The 20254-nt window shown below is 38.3% G+C and overlaps 1 protein-coding gene across 2 annotated transcripts in view; it reads left to right on the top strand.

Moving 5' to 3' along the window:
* Positions 1-20254, top strand: part of brd1a (bromodomain containing 1a) — a 40562-nt gene that overhangs the window by 18224 nt on the left and 2084 nt on the right. For both annotated transcript variants that reach the window (XM_080207372.1, XM_080207371.1), the window contains exons 4-12: positions 2437-2568; positions 2703-2831; positions 4592-4904; positions 8721-8966; positions 9904-10404; positions 12800-12932; positions 14664-14794; positions 17238-17344; positions 18665-18819. In XM_080207372.1, the coding sequence (XP_080063498.1) occupies positions 2437-2568; positions 2703-2831; positions 4592-4904; positions 8721-8966; positions 9904-10404; positions 12800-12932; positions 14664-14794; positions 17238-17344; positions 18665-18819 (1847 nt within the window). The remainder of the gene's footprint in view (positions 1-2436; positions 2569-2702; positions 2832-4591; positions 4905-8720; positions 8967-9903; positions 10405-12799; positions 12933-14663; positions 14795-17237; positions 17345-18664; positions 18820-20254) is intronic.

Here is a 20254-nt window from a genome sequence, read left to right as displayed (position 1 = left end):
TGACATATCCTATTGTGAAATGCCTGGGTCATAAATTAGATTTTTGTTCTGTCTGCTCTGAGTTTCTAATCTCTGACTTCAGGCCAAATATTTCTGTGCAAGAAAGGAAAATTCTAATGAGAACCACTTTGTCTTATTTATTTATACCTTGTCATTAGTAAATAGTGCTTTTGATAAAAGCCAAGACTCAAGTACACTTATCTTTTCAACCACAATTACTGTTTGAACAGGATGCACGTGGTGGGGAGATATCCATAAAACTTTTTAAAAATAGACAAAGTAACCATTTGTAATGGCTGCTCTTCATGAAAAGTCAATGCTCTTACTGTTAAGATATGTAATATTCTTGTTGAAAATGTCAGTGGAAATCTTTCAAATATAAAAATATACCTGTGTTTGTCCACGTTTTGTGTCTACGTGCGTGTGTCTGTGTCTCTGTGTTTCTTATGTTAACATACAAGTGAAAGAAGTGCACGTTGTTCGCCAATTACTGTTGGAAGGCAGTGATTCCAAGGATTTATGAAACATCATGCAGTGAACTTTAGTAAAATACACATTACTCTTCAATTGTTTTCATCTCAAAAGTTGCATAACGTTGTCCTGTTATTCAGATAGAAGTGGATAATCTTTGTAATTGTGATGATATGGTTGGAAACTCAGTTTGAGGATGCCAAGTTTACAAACTGTCTAGGTCAATCTTAGTGGAGGGTGGGGGGAGGTGGTGGTGGTTTAAAGTGGAATTGGCATAGAACTGTGCGCTGTATATATGGAACACAACACTGTCTTCAGAAGGTGTTGCCCCTTGGCAGCATGTAAACAATTAAAGGAAGCCAAGAATCAGTACTAGAAGGATCAGAGGTAACAGTGCTGATGCAGTAATTAAATCCATTGTAGAAGATTTTCTGACTACAGTTAGGTAAGGTGGAACCAGGTGAGGACAGTTGTACTAGATAGACAATGGAAGGGAGACATTGAAGAAGGAGGTGTGATTAAGTGAAAGGGTACAGATTTGTCACAAAGTAGGGGCATGAAAGTGCAAGACAGTCTTAATCAGAGAATGTTATTTCTGATTGAGGCAGTGTCATTTCAGTGCTGTGGCAGAGGGGAAGTTGGGGGAAAGTGGTTAGAAGTTTGGAAGGTAACAGTGCATTTGAGGACGATGGATGAAAAAAGACAGTAGAAGATGTTGGGTGCACGGCTATGCTAACTTCTCCCTCCACGAACCCGAATAGACGCTGGAGTGTGGCGACTAGGGGAGTTTCACAGTAGTTTCATGTTACTTCATGTTAATATAAGGTACTTGTGACACTAATAAATAAACTTCAGCTTTAAGATGTGGTGGTCTGCAAGGGTGTCTTTGTTGGAAAGTGAGTGATAACAATATTTGAAAGTGGAGAGTGTATTACCGAAAAAGAGGGAGTTGTTCACAATGTCAACAAGCATGTGGATTGGGGAGGAAAATTGGTTGGGGAATAGGCTTGAAAATATCAGGAAGTGCGTAACACAAGGAGCTGAATGGCCTATCTTTAATTGTGTGTATTAACTCGGTGCAAAGGAAAGAGGGTTTAATGTAAACAGGAAGATTCTGATTAACAGTTTTTAATGGACGCAGAAGAGAGGTGTGGGTATGTGAACCTGCCCCCCTCTCCTCTAGTATTCCTAATGCTGAAGTTTGGTCTGAACTATCTGGGTGAATAAATGGTCAAGGCTTTTTAAAAAGAAGTTTGTTGATAAGCATACAATCATACGTAGTCCGCTTCTCTTATGCTAGATCAGTACTTACAAATGCTGTTTATCATCAGTAACTTATAAACGTGAACAGTCTGATTAGCATCTTTTTTTTATGTTCAGTCTCAAGGTTCCCTGGAATACTGAGGCAAGGTTTGGCCAGCTTCTAAAAATTGTCCCATAATGTGGACTTTTTTCAGTGCTACATATGGGCTTTTAAATATTGGCTTCTTTTATTTGAATGCATTTATTTTGAAGGACTCAGAGCAGGGGATTGGTATTTTTGCATTCCAGGGTGATTCCTGATTAGTGACCAGTTTCGACAGTTGAGCAGAAGCAGGCCTGGTGGTGTTTTATGTGGTTCAAGCAAATCTAATGATGAATGGCTAAAACAGTTGCACACCATAGATGTTTAATCTGCAGTTCTTGGACTTGAAGAATTAAAATATGATTCATACCAAGAGGTGATGAGAGAGTAGGAATTTTACTCAGATCACATGAAAAAGTGAATAGATATGTAGCTTTCTGCTACAGAGAAAGGATTTCATTTGTGGAATTAAGGGGGAACTGAGTAAATTAGTGGGGAACTGAAAGAAAATAATGATTTTTGTATAGAAACTATTATACGTATTTTTTTTAACCAGAGAATTGTACTCTGAATTCTTGCTTGTTTTCTCTCCCTCTTTCTTTCCTTCCCGATTGGAAAAGAGAACAGATGATGAGCAGAAAAATGGCATGAAAGAACAGCTGAAGTACTGGCAGAGGCTTCGACATGACCTAGAAAGAGCACGTTTACTGGTTGAACTTATTCGTAAACGTGAAAAGTTAAAACGTGAACAGGTACTGTTCAATGTCCATTCTTGTAAAATTTCTAGGATAATTTCAAATTAAGGGGTGCTACTTGAGTTTAAATTCTGTGATTTAATACAGCTTTAGATAATTTATTTTAAACCTATTTAATTAAATATTGGCAGGTCAAAGTTCACCAGGTGGCTATGGAGCTCCAGCTGACACCATTAACTGTTATGTTGCGCTCAATTTTGGAGCAGCTTCAGGAAAAGGACACGGCGCACATATTTGCACAGCCTGTGAGCTTGAAAGAGGTATGAACCTCCCAGTTTTGAACGTAAGAATCCAGTGTTTGTTTTGGCCAGAATCAGATTACTTCTATTTAACTGCTCAAGATTAATTTTAATGCAGTTTCTTGGGAGTAATAAAAGTTGGCACATTTTCTGGGATGGATTATTTTATACTTTCAGATGGCAAGGAAAAACTGGTAACCCTATAACTAACATTGTTTCAGGATACCATGTACAATCGCATGCTCAGCCAGCTTTGTCACTGCTGAGAAATTTGCTTTGGCAAATTTCCCATCAGCAAAAAATAGAACTTTCTTCCTTCTGCTGATTCTCTCCACAGCAGCCTCCTGGTGCTCTCTGAAAATCTTAGATTCCTTGCCATCTTTATTCTGACTTTATTCTCCATTCACATACATGCAGTATGAACACATGTTTAATATTTCACTCCTGTGCTCACCACCCCCAGCACAGGTGTGTTGTCAAAAAATTGCACCAGGACTTTGCTAATCATAAAGCATTTCAGTGCAACCCTGAAGATTTTCTGCCTCTTGCCAATATCATTGGTTGGACAGCAAGATCAGGCTATCCACTTTGTGTCTATTTAGGTGCAAGTTGAAACTCTTATGAGTTTTTGGTTATATTTGTCTTTAAAGAAGATAACAGCTTGTTTTGTGGTGATTTTTACAAATAGCAAGAGGAAACATTAACAGAAAAGTCAAAATTCTATTATTGCTTGCATGTTGCAGGGTTGGGGGGGATGAACGAAATTGAGTCTTTCACGGACATTGGACTTTTAGGGCACAATCTTGTGAAAAAATTTTAAGTGCCAAACGAGTGAGAAAACGAGAGAAAATCACGCCGGTTTTCTCAGTGAGCTGTGAGTCATGATCTTACTGCACTAAGTGCAAAAAATTTGCTAGGATGTGATTCTTGTCAGCAGCGGGGGCTAAGCCTCGGGTCGGCTGTTGAGCTCTTGGGGTGCCATCACACAGGAATCCCAATTCTTCAGTGAACTGGGAAATCTGCAGCCACCCCCATCTATCCATCCCTTGAAGGCGATTATGTCTAGTCTTCACTGATGGAAACCAGCTATGATTCTTGCTGGCGACAACTTGACCAGCGAGCAGGTCAATAGCGTCTGGGACTGACATATAAATCATGTCATTGAAATTGGCTTCGATGTAAAGCCGATTTCACCAGCAGAACAGGTATGATTGGGCACTGTGAGAAACCAGGTGCGTTATCTTGCCTTGCCAAACGGCGGGTGGGATGAGATCGTAAGATCATGCCCTTAATTACCTAATTGTTTTTGTGGGGCATATAGGCTACTGTCCATTGTTAATACAGCTTCTTTGGAAACTGATTACTCCCCCAGTCCTCACCATCCACCTTGCCTAACTGCATTCCCTGTCCCAAACAATAAAAATCAACAAAATCTTGATTCAACGTTTTGTATATTGATGATGTGAGGAGAATATGTATTTGCCACAGCATTTGCAATTGTTAATAGCAATAAATTTGTTCTTTACAGGATTGAGTGCCCATCTGCAGCCAGATGGGCTTGGGGAAAGTTGACCATATGAAGGTCTGCGGGTTCTACCTTTCTAGAATACCTACAAATTGAGTTTTATGCCTCTTGCGTCTTCTAAAATTTGTTTATTGAACTAGTTTATTTGCTAGAAATGCATATTCAAAATATTTTGGCATACTTTGCAGTTAACAAACATTTCTTTATAAGGCACTTGAAAGCTCATCATTAAGTAAAACCTATTTTCAATTTTCAGGTTCCGGACTATTTAGATCATATAACGCATCCTATGGATTTCTCCACAATGAGAAAAAGGATAGAAGATCATGGTTATAATAATCTAGATGAGTTTGAAGCTGATGTTAATCTCATTGTAGATAATTGTATGAAATACAATGCAAAGGATACTATATTTTACCGAGCAGCTGTGCGACTGAGAGATCAGGGAGGTGTCATATTAAGACAGGCGCGTCGTGAAGCTGACCGAATTGGTTTTGACTATGAAAGTTCAATGCATTTGCCTGAACCACCAAAGTGTGAAACAACTAAGCCTTTGACATGGGATGAAGGTATTTATTTTTATTTCTACTTCCAGGAATACATTGATCCAGTTCTATAATGCTTTTTCTACTATTTCATATGATGACCAAGAAAACAGCGTTTTTTTTGCTTGCGTTTTGTCTCTCCTCTGGTGAATAGCTCCTAATAGCTGCAAAATTCAACTTTTGCTAAAAACAGATGTAGCAGCTGAAAAACATGCTCAATGATGCCTGTGAAAGGCCTGGACCAAATTAGTTGCCATGGTTCATTTTAATCATGATTGAAGGGCTAATGCTACAGAGAACTGTTTATTGGCATCTCTCTGCAGGGCTGGTGGGTGGGTGAAGAATCAAGCAGTAAGTAATGCCTTTTAAGGGTTCACTGTCATTCTTGCAAAGTTACTGTGGTGGCAGATATTTTCCCAGCAGCTGGAGTGTGATATGTTGCTCTTCTCATATTTCAGTCCAGTGATAGACAGGGCAGCACTTCATTTCAACAACCTTCTGGACAAGTCTCTGGGCAGAAAGCTGCCTTGAAGGATTAGTGGGTGTGTTTGAGAATGAATGCAGCAACACTCCCAAAGTTCAGTTTGACAGGGTTTCTTAACCAAGAGAAGTACCCAATTTAGACACATGGCCCAATTTAACTCTATCTCCGTGGCATGCTTTGGGCATAAATTGGGTCAGAGGGCTTGCACCCCTCACAGCAGCAGATAAAGGCACCAAACATTTAAAACGTTGTGGCTTTTTGATGTCATTTTGACATGTGAATTTAAACCAGGATTAGCATGACCAGGAAAGTAGTGTCAGATACTCCAGAGCCAGAATAAGTCAATTTTTGAAAAGAATGTAATTCGGAAGTAGATCTGTGTTTCTTCTCTGGACCTGGAACACCAGTTGTCAATACCTAGATTGGATTGAACATCACAATTGTAAATATTATGTGTTGCAATGGCAGGCTTAGACTGTAAATTGAATTCAACCAATGCCCTTTCAATCCTGGAGCCTCTTTAAGATCTGGCTGAAATTGAATGAAATATTTCTGTGAATTAAGGTTTCTAAGTGGAAGAGACTATTAGGGTGATATAGTAGCTTTATTGCAAGGGGGATGAGGTAGAAAGTTGGCAAGCAGTGCTGCAACTCTACAGAACATTGGTGAGACTACACTTGAGTGCTGTATAGTTTTAGCCTCCTTGCTTAAAGAGGGGTATATTTGCATTGAGGCCAATTCCTGCGATGAAGGAGTTGTCATATGAGGAAATGTTGAGTAGTTGGGTGCAAAGTCATTAGAATTTAGGAAATGAGTTTTGATCTTATTGAAATGTACAAGATTCTAAAGGTCAATGCTAAAAGGAGCTTCCCTCTTCTGGGGCACAGTTTCAAAGCAGTTAAACTGGAGATGAGGAGGAATATCTGTGTTTTTTAACTTTTAGAATTCACTTTCACAGACAAGAGTGGAGACTAGGTCATTAAATATATTAAAGGCTGAGTTAGATCTTTAATCAACAAGATGAGCAGGCAGAAAAGTGGAGTTACGACCATAATCAGATCTGCCACGATCTAATTGACTGGTAGATCGAGCTTGATGGGCTGTCTGGCCTACTTCTGCTCCAGTTACTTGTGCTATCTTATGAGAGGGCTCAGTTACCTACTAATGATGTAAAATCACAGCACAGAACTACCTAGGCACAGAAATCGCAGCGATAACCGCAACAAGTACTAAAATTTCATTGTGGAAGTGTGTAATAATTAAAGCTAAAAGGCTTTCAGAAGTGTGGAGAATGTGTCATAAGTGACCTGGAACTGAGAATTTTGAAGCTGCTGCAAATGGAAAGGAACCTCCTCTTTGCCCTAAGCTTGCATTTGTCACCTTGGTATAAACAATAATTACTTTTCATCCATAATCTTTTTTTAGGTAACATCAGTTGTATTTCAAGACTAATAATTTAGAAACAGATCTAGCTAAAGGATTTTGCTGTTTGTTCTTATTATCTGTTATATGTACATCAGAAACCTTGGAGTAATTCTGTTGTTCATAAGTATTTCTGGGTGAAGTTACAGCACACTAGTGGAAAAACTCCACAAAAATTTCAGACGCTAGAATTTTATTTTCAATGGGAAGGAGATTTTAATTTTATTAGTGTCTTATCTTACATCTGGGTATGTTGACATGATAGTGGTTTGTTTGGAAAAACACTGGGGATCATAAATGGTTATTATGAAATAAATAAAGAAGCTAGTTCTAGTGGCAGAAGGTTTGACAGCCAGTAGATTAAAGGCAATTAGCAAAAAAAGCAATAGGAATTTATTTTAATACAAATTGTGATTTGGAATTCATGTCCTCAAACAGTGAAAACAAATGTAACTTTCAGAAAGGAATTAACTAAAAACTGAAAGGGAAAAAAATTACAAAGCTATGGGGAAGAGCAGGGGAATGGGATTAGTTGGATTACCTAACGAAGAGTACAAAAGTGGTAGGCTGAATTACTAATTTTTGCAATGTTTCATTCTCTTGAAATGAATTATTTTAATAAATCAAGGATATAGCAAGGTTCTGGCTAAGCAGCTTCTAGGTAGGAAATGTTAGTTTGCCCTTCTGCCCTTTTTTTTAATTCAAAACAAATATTCATAGTAACTCTGTTCAACTAGTAAAATCTCCTCTATATAGAAGGCTTCCATTTTGCTGATAGTTTTACTTCAGAAATTACCAAATACTAATATGTTCAATAAATAAAACAAAAATGTGCATTTGCTATTCTGTTTTCACAAATGAAAGTATGTGGAATAAAAATTCCAATTCTATCACAGAATTGTCCCATTTGGGTTAAACTGTGCTGGCATAACTATTTGTTACAATTATGAAAAAGATTGGGATGTTAATATTGATGTATTCATGCCAGCCTTCAGTTTACTTCATGAGGTAGAGTTGCTGCTTTGATTGCAATTGGGAATTATTTTCAGTATGCGTGTGAAATTGTGTTGTTTAATTACAATTTAAATTTTCAAACATTTGCAATATCTCAAATGTATTATTTTCCATTGGTCAGTGCAGTACAATGTAATTGTTTCTTTTTACCATTAAAATGAACTTTTTGAGAGAGATATCCTTTATGAGTAATACCTGATGCAGTATTATAGTGGCATGGTAGCACAGTGGTTAGCACTGCTGCTTCCCTGAATCACTGTGTGGAGTTTGCATGTTTCTGCATAGGTTTCCTCTTGATGCTTCAGTTTCCCCCCACATTCTGAATGACATGCTGACTAGTTGCCTTGATCTGAACAAGTGCTGGAGTGCAGTGACTAGGGGAATGTTACTTGTGACTAATGAATAAACTTTATAGCTGGAAAAGATTAATGAAGGAAATGGAGAATAATGAAAAAGAAAATGATCTGAAGTAGTTGTTGCTAATGAAGATGTCCAATCCTCCATCTTAAATGCACTGCAAATGACCTAAAGTAGCTGTACTGCACTATTTGATGGTTAATTGGTGTTTGCTTTAGAGGTAAATCAAACATTTTTAAGATGCCAAAGACTTCAGTATGTGCCTGCTGTTGCCTGTGTGTTAGGGGAAAAATGGAGTACAAGTGATGTACTATTGTGTGACTGGGACGTAATTGAGGCAAACTGGATTTTAAATCAGTTTAAACAATTGTAGAAAACATGAACACAATTCATGTTTGAGCACAGCGCAATGTTTTGGATTCCCCAGTCTTCTGTTAGTTCCACCAATTGCACTGGAATCTGAGTGCAGAAACTCTACCTCACATCTGTCCCTTACTGTGATTATTTTAATGTTAACCCTTGATTTAAAATTGTCTGCTAATTGATCATTTGTTTCCTTGTAGTGGATAGAATATTAGTACCTGCAAATAGAGAGCACATGTCATTGGAAGTGCAACTCAAGGAGTTGCTTGACAAACTGGACATGACGTGTGCGATGAAATCCTGTGGTGCCAGATCTAGACGTGCCAAGTTATTGCGGAAAGAAATTAATAATATCCGCTTAAGATTAAGCCACCAGAAGGCTCAAAGTGAACAGCTACAGACTGAAAGCAGTGTCGTTGAAAATGGGACAAAAACAGAACATGATGGTGAGGAATGTAATGCATACCACTATTGAATACATCTGATGCAGTTGCTTTTAATCCTTTTGCTAAAGCCATCTACTACATGGGATGAGGAAGATTGCTGATTAACCATTGGAAAAGCTGTTCTTTGCGCAAAAACTCCACAAAAATCAGTCACTTCAAAGCTGAAGTCAGCACCCAGGAATTGTGGAGAATAATTATGCCTAGTTAACACAAATTCTATTCTGCTATTTTAACTTTGGTTGTGTTTAGGCATTTCAAATCTGGGAAGTGAATTAACTACCAATTCATACAAAATAAAATTGCAGTGTGCTAGTTTCCCTTGAGATACCCTTTTATGTAACTACTTTGTGATGGCATTGTTTTACATATGCAAACACTATTTAACTAAAGCCTGATGCATAGAAGATTACAGCACAGCACAGGCCCTTCGGCTCTCAATGTTGTGCCGAGCTATGTGCTATCCCACTCGCTATAATTCTGGTGTGCTCCATGTTCCTATCCAATAACGGCTTGAAAGTTCCTAAAGTGTCCGACTCCACTATTACAGCAGGCAGTCTATTCCACATCCCAACCACTGAGTGAAGAATCTACCTCGGACATCCCTCCTATATCTTCCACCATGAACCTTATTGTTATGCCCCCTAGTAACAGCTACATCCACCCTAGGAAATAGTCTCTGCACACCCACTCTATCACTCCCTCTCATCATCTTATAAACCTCTAAGTCGCCTCTCAACCTCCTCCGCTCCAAAGAGAAAAGCCCCAGCTCCCTCACCCTTTCCTCATAAGACCTACTAAGCTGTTCTTTGTGCAAAAACTCCACTGAAATCAGTCAGAAGTGCAGGCAGACCTTGCACAGTAGAAAAGTGATAACACTGTTAAACTACTTGTACTGTTATTTTAAAGATTTTTGTAAATATTATATGTACTGTTTCAGGTGATTCAAAGTCTTCAGTGCCGCCTACTCTTGAGCCATCTGATTCTTTGCCTCTTCTGCCATCTTCAGAAACTCCATCTGAACCACCTACCCTCAAACCAATAGAACCTAGCACTGACCAGGGTAGACTACACAAAAGAGTTAAATTTGACAGTGAAGTGAGTAGTGCTTCCCTGCACAATGTTACAATGAATGGACATACTACAGATGACCTGAGTAATGGTGATGTCAGTAATTCAAAAACGACCGTAGCTGATTCGTCAGTTGATATTGGTCGGCATTCCTCTGGTCTTTTCCGAAAACCCCAAAGTGTGAACTCTCAAAAACAAACAAAAAATGCAGACCCTCAACCACTTCAGGGGCAGCTTGGAACAAAAACCTTCTTATCCGTGGTAATTCCCAGACTAGAGACACTGTTGCAGCCAAGGAAGAGGTCACGTAGCTTGTGTGGTGACTCTGAGGGAGATGGTGAAAAGTTGCCCCTCAAAAAACCTGACCTAGGTAAATATCTGGAAATCTTAAGAATTGTTGCAATTTGAATCTTCTAAATATTGCTGTTTTAAATATATTAATCTAGGACAATCCTTTATTTTTATATATATATGCAACTATTGCCTGAAAGTGTTGCTTTTAAAAAGGTAGTCTTTTGGCCTTCAGAGATATCTCTGAAGCCCCTAAGGACTGCCAGTCTATATTTTTTCCCCAAGAACATGCAAAGATCTTTGGGCCCAGTGAGGATTACCACCTGCTGTCATTCTAATTGTGTATTTCAATTCCTAAATGTATAAAAAAAACTGCAGATACTGGAAATCTGAAGCAAAAACAGCAAATGCCTCAATGCTTAGTAGGTCAGACAACATCTGTGGAAATACGGAGTAAAATTTAAGGTCATTAACATCTTGTTTGTTGTTAACTTCAAACATTGGGCAGGATTTTCTGGCCAAGTTCGCCCCAAAACTGGAAAATCCCACCTGAGGTCAGTAGACCTTTGCATGGCCTGTGTCCCCACCCACTACGATTCCCATGGCTAAGGGACAATTCCACCTGTTAAGTCTGTTTTCTCCCTCCACGGTTGGTGCCTGACTAATCCAAATATTTTCATCATTTCTTTTTAATTCTGTCAATTCTGCTTTCCAAAAACCTTTTGAGATCAATTAATACTGTTTACATCTGCAATCTTCCTTCATACTCTTGGTCTATCAAGTCTAATATCAGGTTTACAAAATAGACTTGCACAATGGAATAGATGTCCGAAGTTGGTCCCAAAGATAGTGATTATAAAGAGTAATTTTGAAGAACAATGTCAAAACACTGAAGCTAGTTTAGAAATTCACAATTTGTAAAATCTATTTGGCAGACACTCCACGCTAGACTCTCGGGACATATTGCAGATCTTGATTGTACAGGCATGGGGCTCCTACATTAACTACCCAATAACTAGTCTACTTTCAGCTGCGCTCCATTCCAGCATGGTGAGAGGTCCAAAATCTCTCCTAAATTTGATCTTGATGTTAACATTCAACTTAGTCTCACTTTCTTAAATTTATTTTCTTTTTTGCTTGTGCTCCACAAGGTTTAATTAGGTTGTGCAATGAGATTGTGCATTGTAGTGATAATTTTACTGAGTATACATTGGTACAATCAGATCCATATTATAGGTTTAAAATGTATTCTATTGTTCTGAGGAGGCTGTAACTAAGATTGATATTGTCTCAGGACAAGTAATCTAGATACCTATGGTAATGCTCTGGGGACCTGGGTTTCAGTCCCACTACAGCCACTGGCTGAATCTGAGTTCAGTTAAAAATGTAATGATGACCATGAAACCAATGTCAATTATTTTTTTAAAAACTCATCTGGTTCATTAATGTCCTTTAGAGCAATGCTTCCCATCTTTATGGCACACTGGTGTGCCATGAAGAACCCCTCCCCTCAAGTGTGCTGTGAAAAAACATTCAAAATTATTCAAAATTAATGAAATTAAACTAAAGCTAATCTTCTTATTCAGCTCTGTGGTTGATATCTCCAAGACCACCTACACATGCACAGGCTGGGAAAGCTGGATATGCGTTGTTTAGATTTTTTTATGTTGGTCAGGCCCATGTGCATGATCAACAGGACTTGGAGCAGAAGTTCCATGTGCTTGCAAACAACCAAAACTCAAAAGGCACAAAATCCCTGGGAGAAGAAAGAGACACAGTGGTTAAAACAAAGTCCTAATTAAGGCAGAGAAAATATCTCAAAACAGTGCCTCAATTTTTTTATATAGTATAGGGTGTGCCATGACTTATAAAAAGTTTGTGCTTTAGAGAAGGAAATCTGCTGTGCTTGCTTGGCCCTGTCTGCATGTGTCTCCAGATCCACAACATTACGGCTGACTCTGAAGCGAACCACTTAGTTCAAGGGCAATTAGAGATGGATAACAAATGGTGGCCCTTTCTAGTGACGCCCACATCCTATCAAAGGCTCAAGAAACTTATTCTCTTCCCCCAGTCTCACTTTTATGGTTTAGTCAGTTGTTGTCAGTTTTCCTAATTTATTCAAAATCATTTCAGTTGATAATCTGGCTTTTTTTTTGTTATTAATAGTATGAATTGATTTGGAGAAACAATTTAGTCAGTTTTTTTTGAAATTGAAGGAAAGTTGAGTAGTTGGGTAGAATTGAGAATTGTGTGAAAAGGGCAATATTTATTGAGCAAAATAATCCTTTACTGTTTCTCAAAAGAAAATCAATCCAATGTGGAGCAGTAAAAAGTGTTCTAGTGCAATAAATCTTTTTGTTCAGGATCTCACTGTTCAATTTGATAAAATTTTGTTCAAACAAAATTTCAGTCCAGGAATTGATGAAGACTTGAGATGTTTTAATTTTATGCTTAACCAATTTTTATTTCTCCAGCATTATCCAATGGATTTGGCAATGAAGAAAAACCAGAAACCACACAAACCAATACAACTGATCATCACCGTCGTCGTTGTGCTTCAGAGTCAAGTATCTGCACTAGTGTCAGTGTGGTTTCCAACCATGCAAGGTAACATATTACCTCATAAACCAAAAGGTGTTTTATGTTGATTTTGGAAGGAATGGCAAAATTATTTGTTTAATGCTCAATTTATAGTTATTTTGATTTAGAAATTGAATGTTTTACTTTTGTTCTTGTAGCATGTTTGCTAATGGGCTAATATAATTTGTGAGGCAGTCCTTCAAAGATGTAAATTCCAAGCTAATTATTTGTTATACTTGAATATCTGAATGATGTGACTAAAATGCCAGCCTTAAGCAAAAATACCATCAATAGTAGAAAGGAGGCCTGAAGGTTGATATAGCATGGTGCTATTTGATAACCAGGTGGAAAATAAAATGCTAATAAAGAAAGGAGTTTTTAGATTTAAAAATTTCAATGGTGGTTACTTGTTGTTGTCAGGGTTCAGGGACTGTGCTCTGCACTCGGTGTCAGGGTTCAGGGACTGTGCTCTGCACTCGGTGTCAGGGTTCAGGGACTGTGCTCTGCACTCGGTGTCAGGGTTCAGGGACTGTGCTCTGCACTCGGTGTCAGGGTTCAGGGACTGTGCTCTGCACTCGGTGTCAGGGTTCAGGGACTGTGCTCTGCACTCGGTGTCAGGGTTCAGGGACTGTGCTCTGCACTCGGTGTCAGGGTTCAGGGACTGTGCTCTGCACTCGGTGTCAGGGTTCAGGGACTGTGCTCTGCACTCGGTGTCAGGGTTCAGGGACTGTGCTCTGCACTCGGTGTCAGGGTTCAGGGACTGGGATCTGTACTTGGTGAGGTTTACTGTGGCATCTGAACTGATAGAATAAGAGGATAAAATGACTCACTACAGTAACCAATTTGTGCAGATTTATATAAGGAAGTTGTCTTTTAAATGGAAAAATACAAATTTTGTAAAGAAAATTTGCACACATTGTGGCAGGTACTTTTATTCGTGTATAATAAATCTGGTCTATTTTAAAATTGTTGCAGCATTATTTCATTTGAACAGTGAAAAGAGAAAAAGTGCATTGAAACAGCACCCTTCATCTCTGGACTTTACAATCAATTAAATACTTTTGATGTGTAATATTTGTTGTAATGTGCACAGCAAACTTCCACAAATACTAACATGATAAAGACCAGATAATTTGTTTCTGTAATGTTCATTGAAGAATAAATATTCGGCAGGACACTGGGTATAATTCCCCAGTGTATCATGGGCCTTTTACCTCCACCTGAGAGGGCAGATGGTGCCTCAGTCACCTCTGATATGCAGCTCTTCCTCAGTACTGTAGAGGAGTGTCGGCCTTGATTTTTGTGCTCAAGTCCTGGAGTAGGGACTCACTACCTTCTGAGTCTAGCACAAGTGCTACTAACTGAACCTATGTTACAATAAAATAAAAATACCACAGATGTTGTAAATCTGAAATAAAAATGAAGTGCTGAAAATATTCAACAGATCTGGCAACTTCTGTGGTGAGAGTCAAACATGACTTCAGAAACCTATATTACGTTTGATTTAATGTTGAGATTGTCAATATGTGCTTGTAAAATTTAAATGTAGACTTCAAGATTTTACCATTTATTTACTGTTGTGATTATTAAATTATTTCTCCTCCATTTTGTTGGCGAAATGGAAACATACATTTGCCTATTTTTGTTCACCAAACATGGGCATTTTAAAATATTGTGCCTTTTTTTATTGCTACATTATCGTTGCAGGTTTGGGCATACTTGCAATGAAAATATTTGATTTTTTTCCCTCTTTATCAGCACAATAAGCCTTCCAAAATGTGGCAAAGGAAAACCAGCATTGGCTCGAAGAAACCCCTTAGAAGACAGAAATGAGTTGATTGCTTGCATTGAAAATGGTAATTTTGCCAAAGCAGCTAGAATTGCAGCAGGTAAATGATACGGAGCTATGCTAAAACATTCTTATTGTTCAAGTACAGTCTAATTAAACTGTGATAAGTCGGTAAATTTTATATGTATATTCTACATTGATAGCATCAAGAAAATGTAAAATGCTTCTTTGTTTTATATACGTAAACATATTGGATAAGTGGATGTTGATTATTTTATGTTTAGACAGAAATTAGTTTGCTCATCGGGAATTCCGTTGCGTTTTCTGAACTTTAAAAAACAAAGTAAGAAGTGATTGAAAACTGTTTGCTACATTAGTTTTTGAAAATTGTTGTTAAGCATGAACATGGCTTATGGGAAGAGACTGAGTAGTCTGGGGCCATACTCATTGGAATTCAGAAGAATATGGGGAGATCTGATAGAAACATGATAGAAGTTCTGATAAAAGAGAACAGATAAGATAGAAGCAGGGAAGTTGTTTCCACTGGCATGTGAAACTAGAACTAGGGGGCATGGCCTCAAAAGAAGGGGGAGCAGATTTAGGACTGAGTTGAGGAGAAACTTCTTCACCCAAGGGTTGTGAATCTGTGGAATTCCCTGTCCTGAAGCAGTTGAGGCTACCTCATCAAATGTTTTTAAGGCAAGGATAGATAAATTTTTGAACAGTAAAGGAATTAAGGGCTATGGTGATTGGGCAGGTGAGTCCACAAAAAGATCAGCCATCATCTTATTGAATACTGGAGCAGGCTCGAGGGGCCGGATGGCCTACTGCTGCTCCTAGTTCTTATACTACAAAATATCATAGAATTCCTACAGTGCAGAAGGAGGCCATTTGGCCCATTGAGTCTGCATCCTGGCCTTTTCCCGTAACCCACATATTTACCCTGCTAATCCCTCCTGACACTAGGGTCAGATTCGCATGGCCAATCAACCTAACCCGTACTATGTTCTATCGTTGGACTGTGGGAGGAAACTGGAGCACCTGGAGGAAACCCATGCAGATATGGGGAGAACAGTGCAGTGGGTTAGCACTGCTGTCTTACAGCGCCAGAAACCCAGATTCAGTTCTGGCCTCGGGTCGCTGTCTGTGTGGAGTTTGCGCGATCTCACGTTTAGCATGATTGACATGCTAAGTTGATAAATGGCCGCCTTCTGTACTGTGGGGAATCATCTTGTGGATTAAAATAAAACAATATTAAGTATTGTCATATTAAATTTTTAAATTGCTCCCAGCTTGCAGGTGCAGCAGGTGGTCAGGAAGGCGAATGGGATGCTGGCCTTCATAGCGAGGGGGATTGAATATAAAAGTAGGGAGGTCTTGCTGCAGCTGTATAGGGCATTGGTGAGGCCGCAGCTGGAGTACTGTGTGCAGTTTTGGGCGCCGCACCTGCGCAAGGATATTTTGGCCCTGGAGTGAGTGCAGAGGAGGTTTACTAGGCTGATACCGGAGTTGAGGGGATTGAGCTATGAGGAGAGGCTGAATAAACTAGGCTTGTACTCGTTAGAGTTTAGAAGAATGAGGGGAGATCTCATTGAGACGTATAAGATGATGAATGGGATGGATAGGATAGAGGTGGAGAGACTCTTCCCGCTCAAAAAAGACAGTAGGACTAGGGGGCACAGCCTCAAGATAAAGGGGAGGCGGTTTAGAACGGAGTTGAGGAGGAACTTCTTCACTCAAAGGGTGGTGAATCTCTGGAATTCTCTGCCCGTTGAAGTGGTGGAGGCTGCCTCGCTAAATATTTTTAAGAAGCGGGTTGATGGGTTTTTGATAAGAGAAGGGATTGAGGGTTATGGGGAGAGGGCGGGAAAGTGGAACTGAGCCACGACAGATCAGCCATGATCTTATTGAATGGCGGGGCAGGCTCGAAGGGCTAGATGGCCTACTCCTGCTCCTATTTCTTATGTTCTTATGTTCTTATGTTACATCATTACAATTAGTATCAAGATATTTATTTAAAAAATGCAGGACGTGACAGGGGTAGACACCTTGAGGTTGTTTGCAATGGCTAGAAATCTGAAACACTGAGTCACTGTCTCAAGAAAAGGAACCTGAGGTGAGGAGAAATATCTTCACGCAAATTGTTGACTTTTTGCAATTTGCTTCTCAGAGGGCTGCAGTTGCCCTTTGTTGAACGTATTTATGCTGAGATAGACAGATATTAAGGTACTAGGGAAATTGGGAACAGGTGGGAAAGTGGAGTGGAAATAGACGATCAATCCTGATCATGTTGAGTGGTGGAGATGGCTCACTGGTTCCGCTGATTTATTGCTAATATTTCTTGTGGTTAAACACTCCCTTTCTGTCATATCTGGGTCTGCCAGCAGGTAAAGGTGAAATATTAAATTTTCACCTAAATAGATCCAGTAACTAGAATTTGAACTGTTCGGTTCTTGAATCCTTTGACATTTGTAGGGGCAAATCTTTCTTTTGCTGTCAAAGAAATTCAAGCTTTTAGTTATTATAGACTGTTGTTTTTCTAGAGGTTGGCCAAAACAGTATGTGGACTTCTGCAGATTCCAGTTCTGCTTTGGAGCCCTTAAAATTGATTTGGGCAAAGTGTAGCGGGTATCCATCATATCCCGCATTGGTGAGTAAAACTCTTTGTATTTATTGTAGTTAACAAGTAGAAATAAAATTGACAATGTCTACTTCAAGAATGGCATTATAGTCTACTGCATATGGGTTTCAATACAGCATGTCAGAATACTCGGATAAAGGTTCAAAATAGTATTTGCTTTTGCACCGTACATTGGTGTTTCCCAGAAACAACATGAACTTAACACCTCCCATATAGGAATGTATTGAAAAGGAAGCTCACTAGATTTGTTTTGCACCTCATTTTATATTTGGTCATTTGGAACACAAGCTTAACAGTAAGTTCACCTTGCTGTTGAACATGTGTGGCATATCAAACCATAGGGAAAGTGATATTTTGGTGCCAAATTAACACATTGATATATTGATAAGAGTTTATTTGAGCATATAAACCGCAACGAGATATTGATAAACTTGCATTAAACTTGACTGCAACAAATGGTCTGTAATGCACAATTTGGAATAATGTATAAACTATTTAGGAGACTACTGGGTTTTTATTAATAATCTGTAGAGGAAAATTGTAGCATATAGTGATGATGTTGCTGGAGTAGAAATCAAGAGGCCTAGATTGATGCTGCAGTGAAATGAGTTCAAAACCATTAACTTTGGTTAATAAATTTGGAATAAAATTCTAGTAGCGGTAATAATCATGAAGCTATCAGGTTGACGTAAAACCCACCTGGTTTGCCAATGTCTTTTTGAGTTGAAAATCTGCTATCCTTTACTGATCTAGCCTACATGTGACAATATGATTGACTTTGTAATGCAGAAATGTCAGTTTAGGTATTACATTGTTGTACTCAAAAAGCTATGTTTGAATTTTGGTAAAAAATTTAGAGCAGGGTTACCCAAAAGTGAGTTGAATTGTATGTTCTACACAATATAAAATTATGCTTTGTGAACTGTATGTACACCGGTTCCAGTCTTGACAGATATTTTGTTTTTGAGATTCAAATAGCCAGCCAAGTCTGCACAGTCGTGCTGAAAAAGCAGTTGAATGGAAAACCAACTTTTGAAAATCAGTTTCTAAGTTTTTTTGATCAAACTGGAGATTGAACGTCAAAGTTTTTTCTACTTGCACTATTGAAAGGACCAGATGAAACATTTAATTTTAAACCTGTGTTAGATGTTTCAACTGCTATGATTTTCTTATTGGTTTTGTATTAGGATTAAAACTCCTTGTGCTTCCTATTTAAAATTTTACTTTATAATGTTGATTTGTGAAATTGGAAATCAATTTGTAGTTTTTTATAAAAGAAAAAAGCTTGGAGAAAGTAACCTTTTCCCTCGGTCTTTTTTTTAAAATTAGGTTATTGATCCAAAGATGTCTCGAAGTGGTTTTCGCCACAATGGAGTGCCTATACCTGTACCCCCTCTAGATGTACTGAAAGTGGGAGAGCAGATGCAAAGGAGGGCTGGGGAGAAGCTTTACCTTGTTCTGTTCTTTGATAACAAACGAAGCTGGTAAGTGTGCAGTCATTGTGGGACTCTTTTTAGTAATAACATTTGAACTTTAGCTTTGCATGCAGCTTAGAATTTATAAAGAGTTCCTTGTTTGAGTTAGTGTTAGATTTCAGCCACATCATTTGAAGTGGCAGTTCAAATGAATTAACACAATAACTGCATTTTACATACTGGAGAAATCACCTATGCTTTGGCACTTTCTCTTGCACAATATATTAGAAAATAATGAAGCCATAATGCATTTGTTTCTTTCCTAGAGTAAATATTTATCTGTTCTGGTGCGAGTTGCTCATTTTTGTTCATTATAGTATTTTGAAAGGAAAGAACTTGTCTTTAAATGGCACTTTTACAGACCTTCAGGAGGTCATTTCCTTTGGCTAAGGAATCTAGAAAATGGGCTCACAGCGTCAGAATAAAGGATTAATCATTCCAGACCAAGATGAAAATTTTCTTTACTCAGTTGTCAATCTTTGGAATTTTCTCCTTCAAGAATTGTGAATGCTGCATCATTCAGTACATTCAAGGCTGAGGCAGATAGATTTGATCTTGAGGATACAGAAATATGGGGACCAGCCAAAAAATTGGAGTTGTGGTGGAAGCTCAACCATTGAATATTGGAATAGGCATGAGGACCTATTTTATGCTCCTTTTTTTTAACATGCTGTTTTGCATTGAGTGCACAAAAGTAGAACTGAATTCCCAGGCAATTTTGTAATTTGTTGAACTGGGATATGCCATGTAGGTGAAGACTATTTTATGAGTTACTTAATTTGATGAAGCTACAAGTTTCAAAATATGGATCAGGCATACCCATGTTGTAATTTGCTAACATAAATTAAATGCTTTAGCAGCTGCAAGTTCTTCATTTCAGATCACTCAACTATAAAAGTCAGTAAGGAACAAGTTTCTGCACAGAGTTGTACATCATTGACCAACCCCCATAAGCCAAGAAATCCCAACTATGAACTTAACTTTCTAAACCATACTTAAAAATGTTTTACAGTGCAAAATGCACATTGGAACTATATTGATATAAAATTTGAGTAACATAACTGGCATTCAGTTACAAAGTCCAGAATAATAAAAATATGCACAAATACTGTACTTATAGTTGACTGCGAGGACATGTAATAAATTCAATTCCCAAAGGCACTTGAAACTGCAGGATCAAGCCTCAATTTCATGAAAGTCAAATAAATACCAGAACATTGTTACCACAGCTTAATTTCCTCAGTATACAGTGTTTTTAGTCTTTGAATAACCTTTGAGTAAATTTTATTACCATCTGAAAATGCCCAAGCTAAGGTAGTCTTCTAAAATTAATCTTCTGAATTGCTGAATGCAAAAGTTGTGCTCATTCCTCTGGCAATGAGAAAAGTCAGGCTGTGTTTGATGCCCTGGAAATTGCAGTAATATTTTGTGTTGTTTAGCCCTG

The sequence above is a fragment of the Carcharhinus amblyrhynchos genome, chromosome 19 (assembly GCF_965287045.1).
Source record: "Carcharhinus amblyrhynchos chromosome 19, sCarAmb.v2.hapA, whole genome shotgun sequence".
NCBI classification, from domain to species: Eukaryota; Metazoa; Chordata; class Chondrichthyes; order Carcharhiniformes; family Carcharhinidae; genus Carcharhinus; species Carcharhinus amblyrhynchos.
This window is presented reverse-complemented; position numbering and strand designations above follow the sequence as displayed.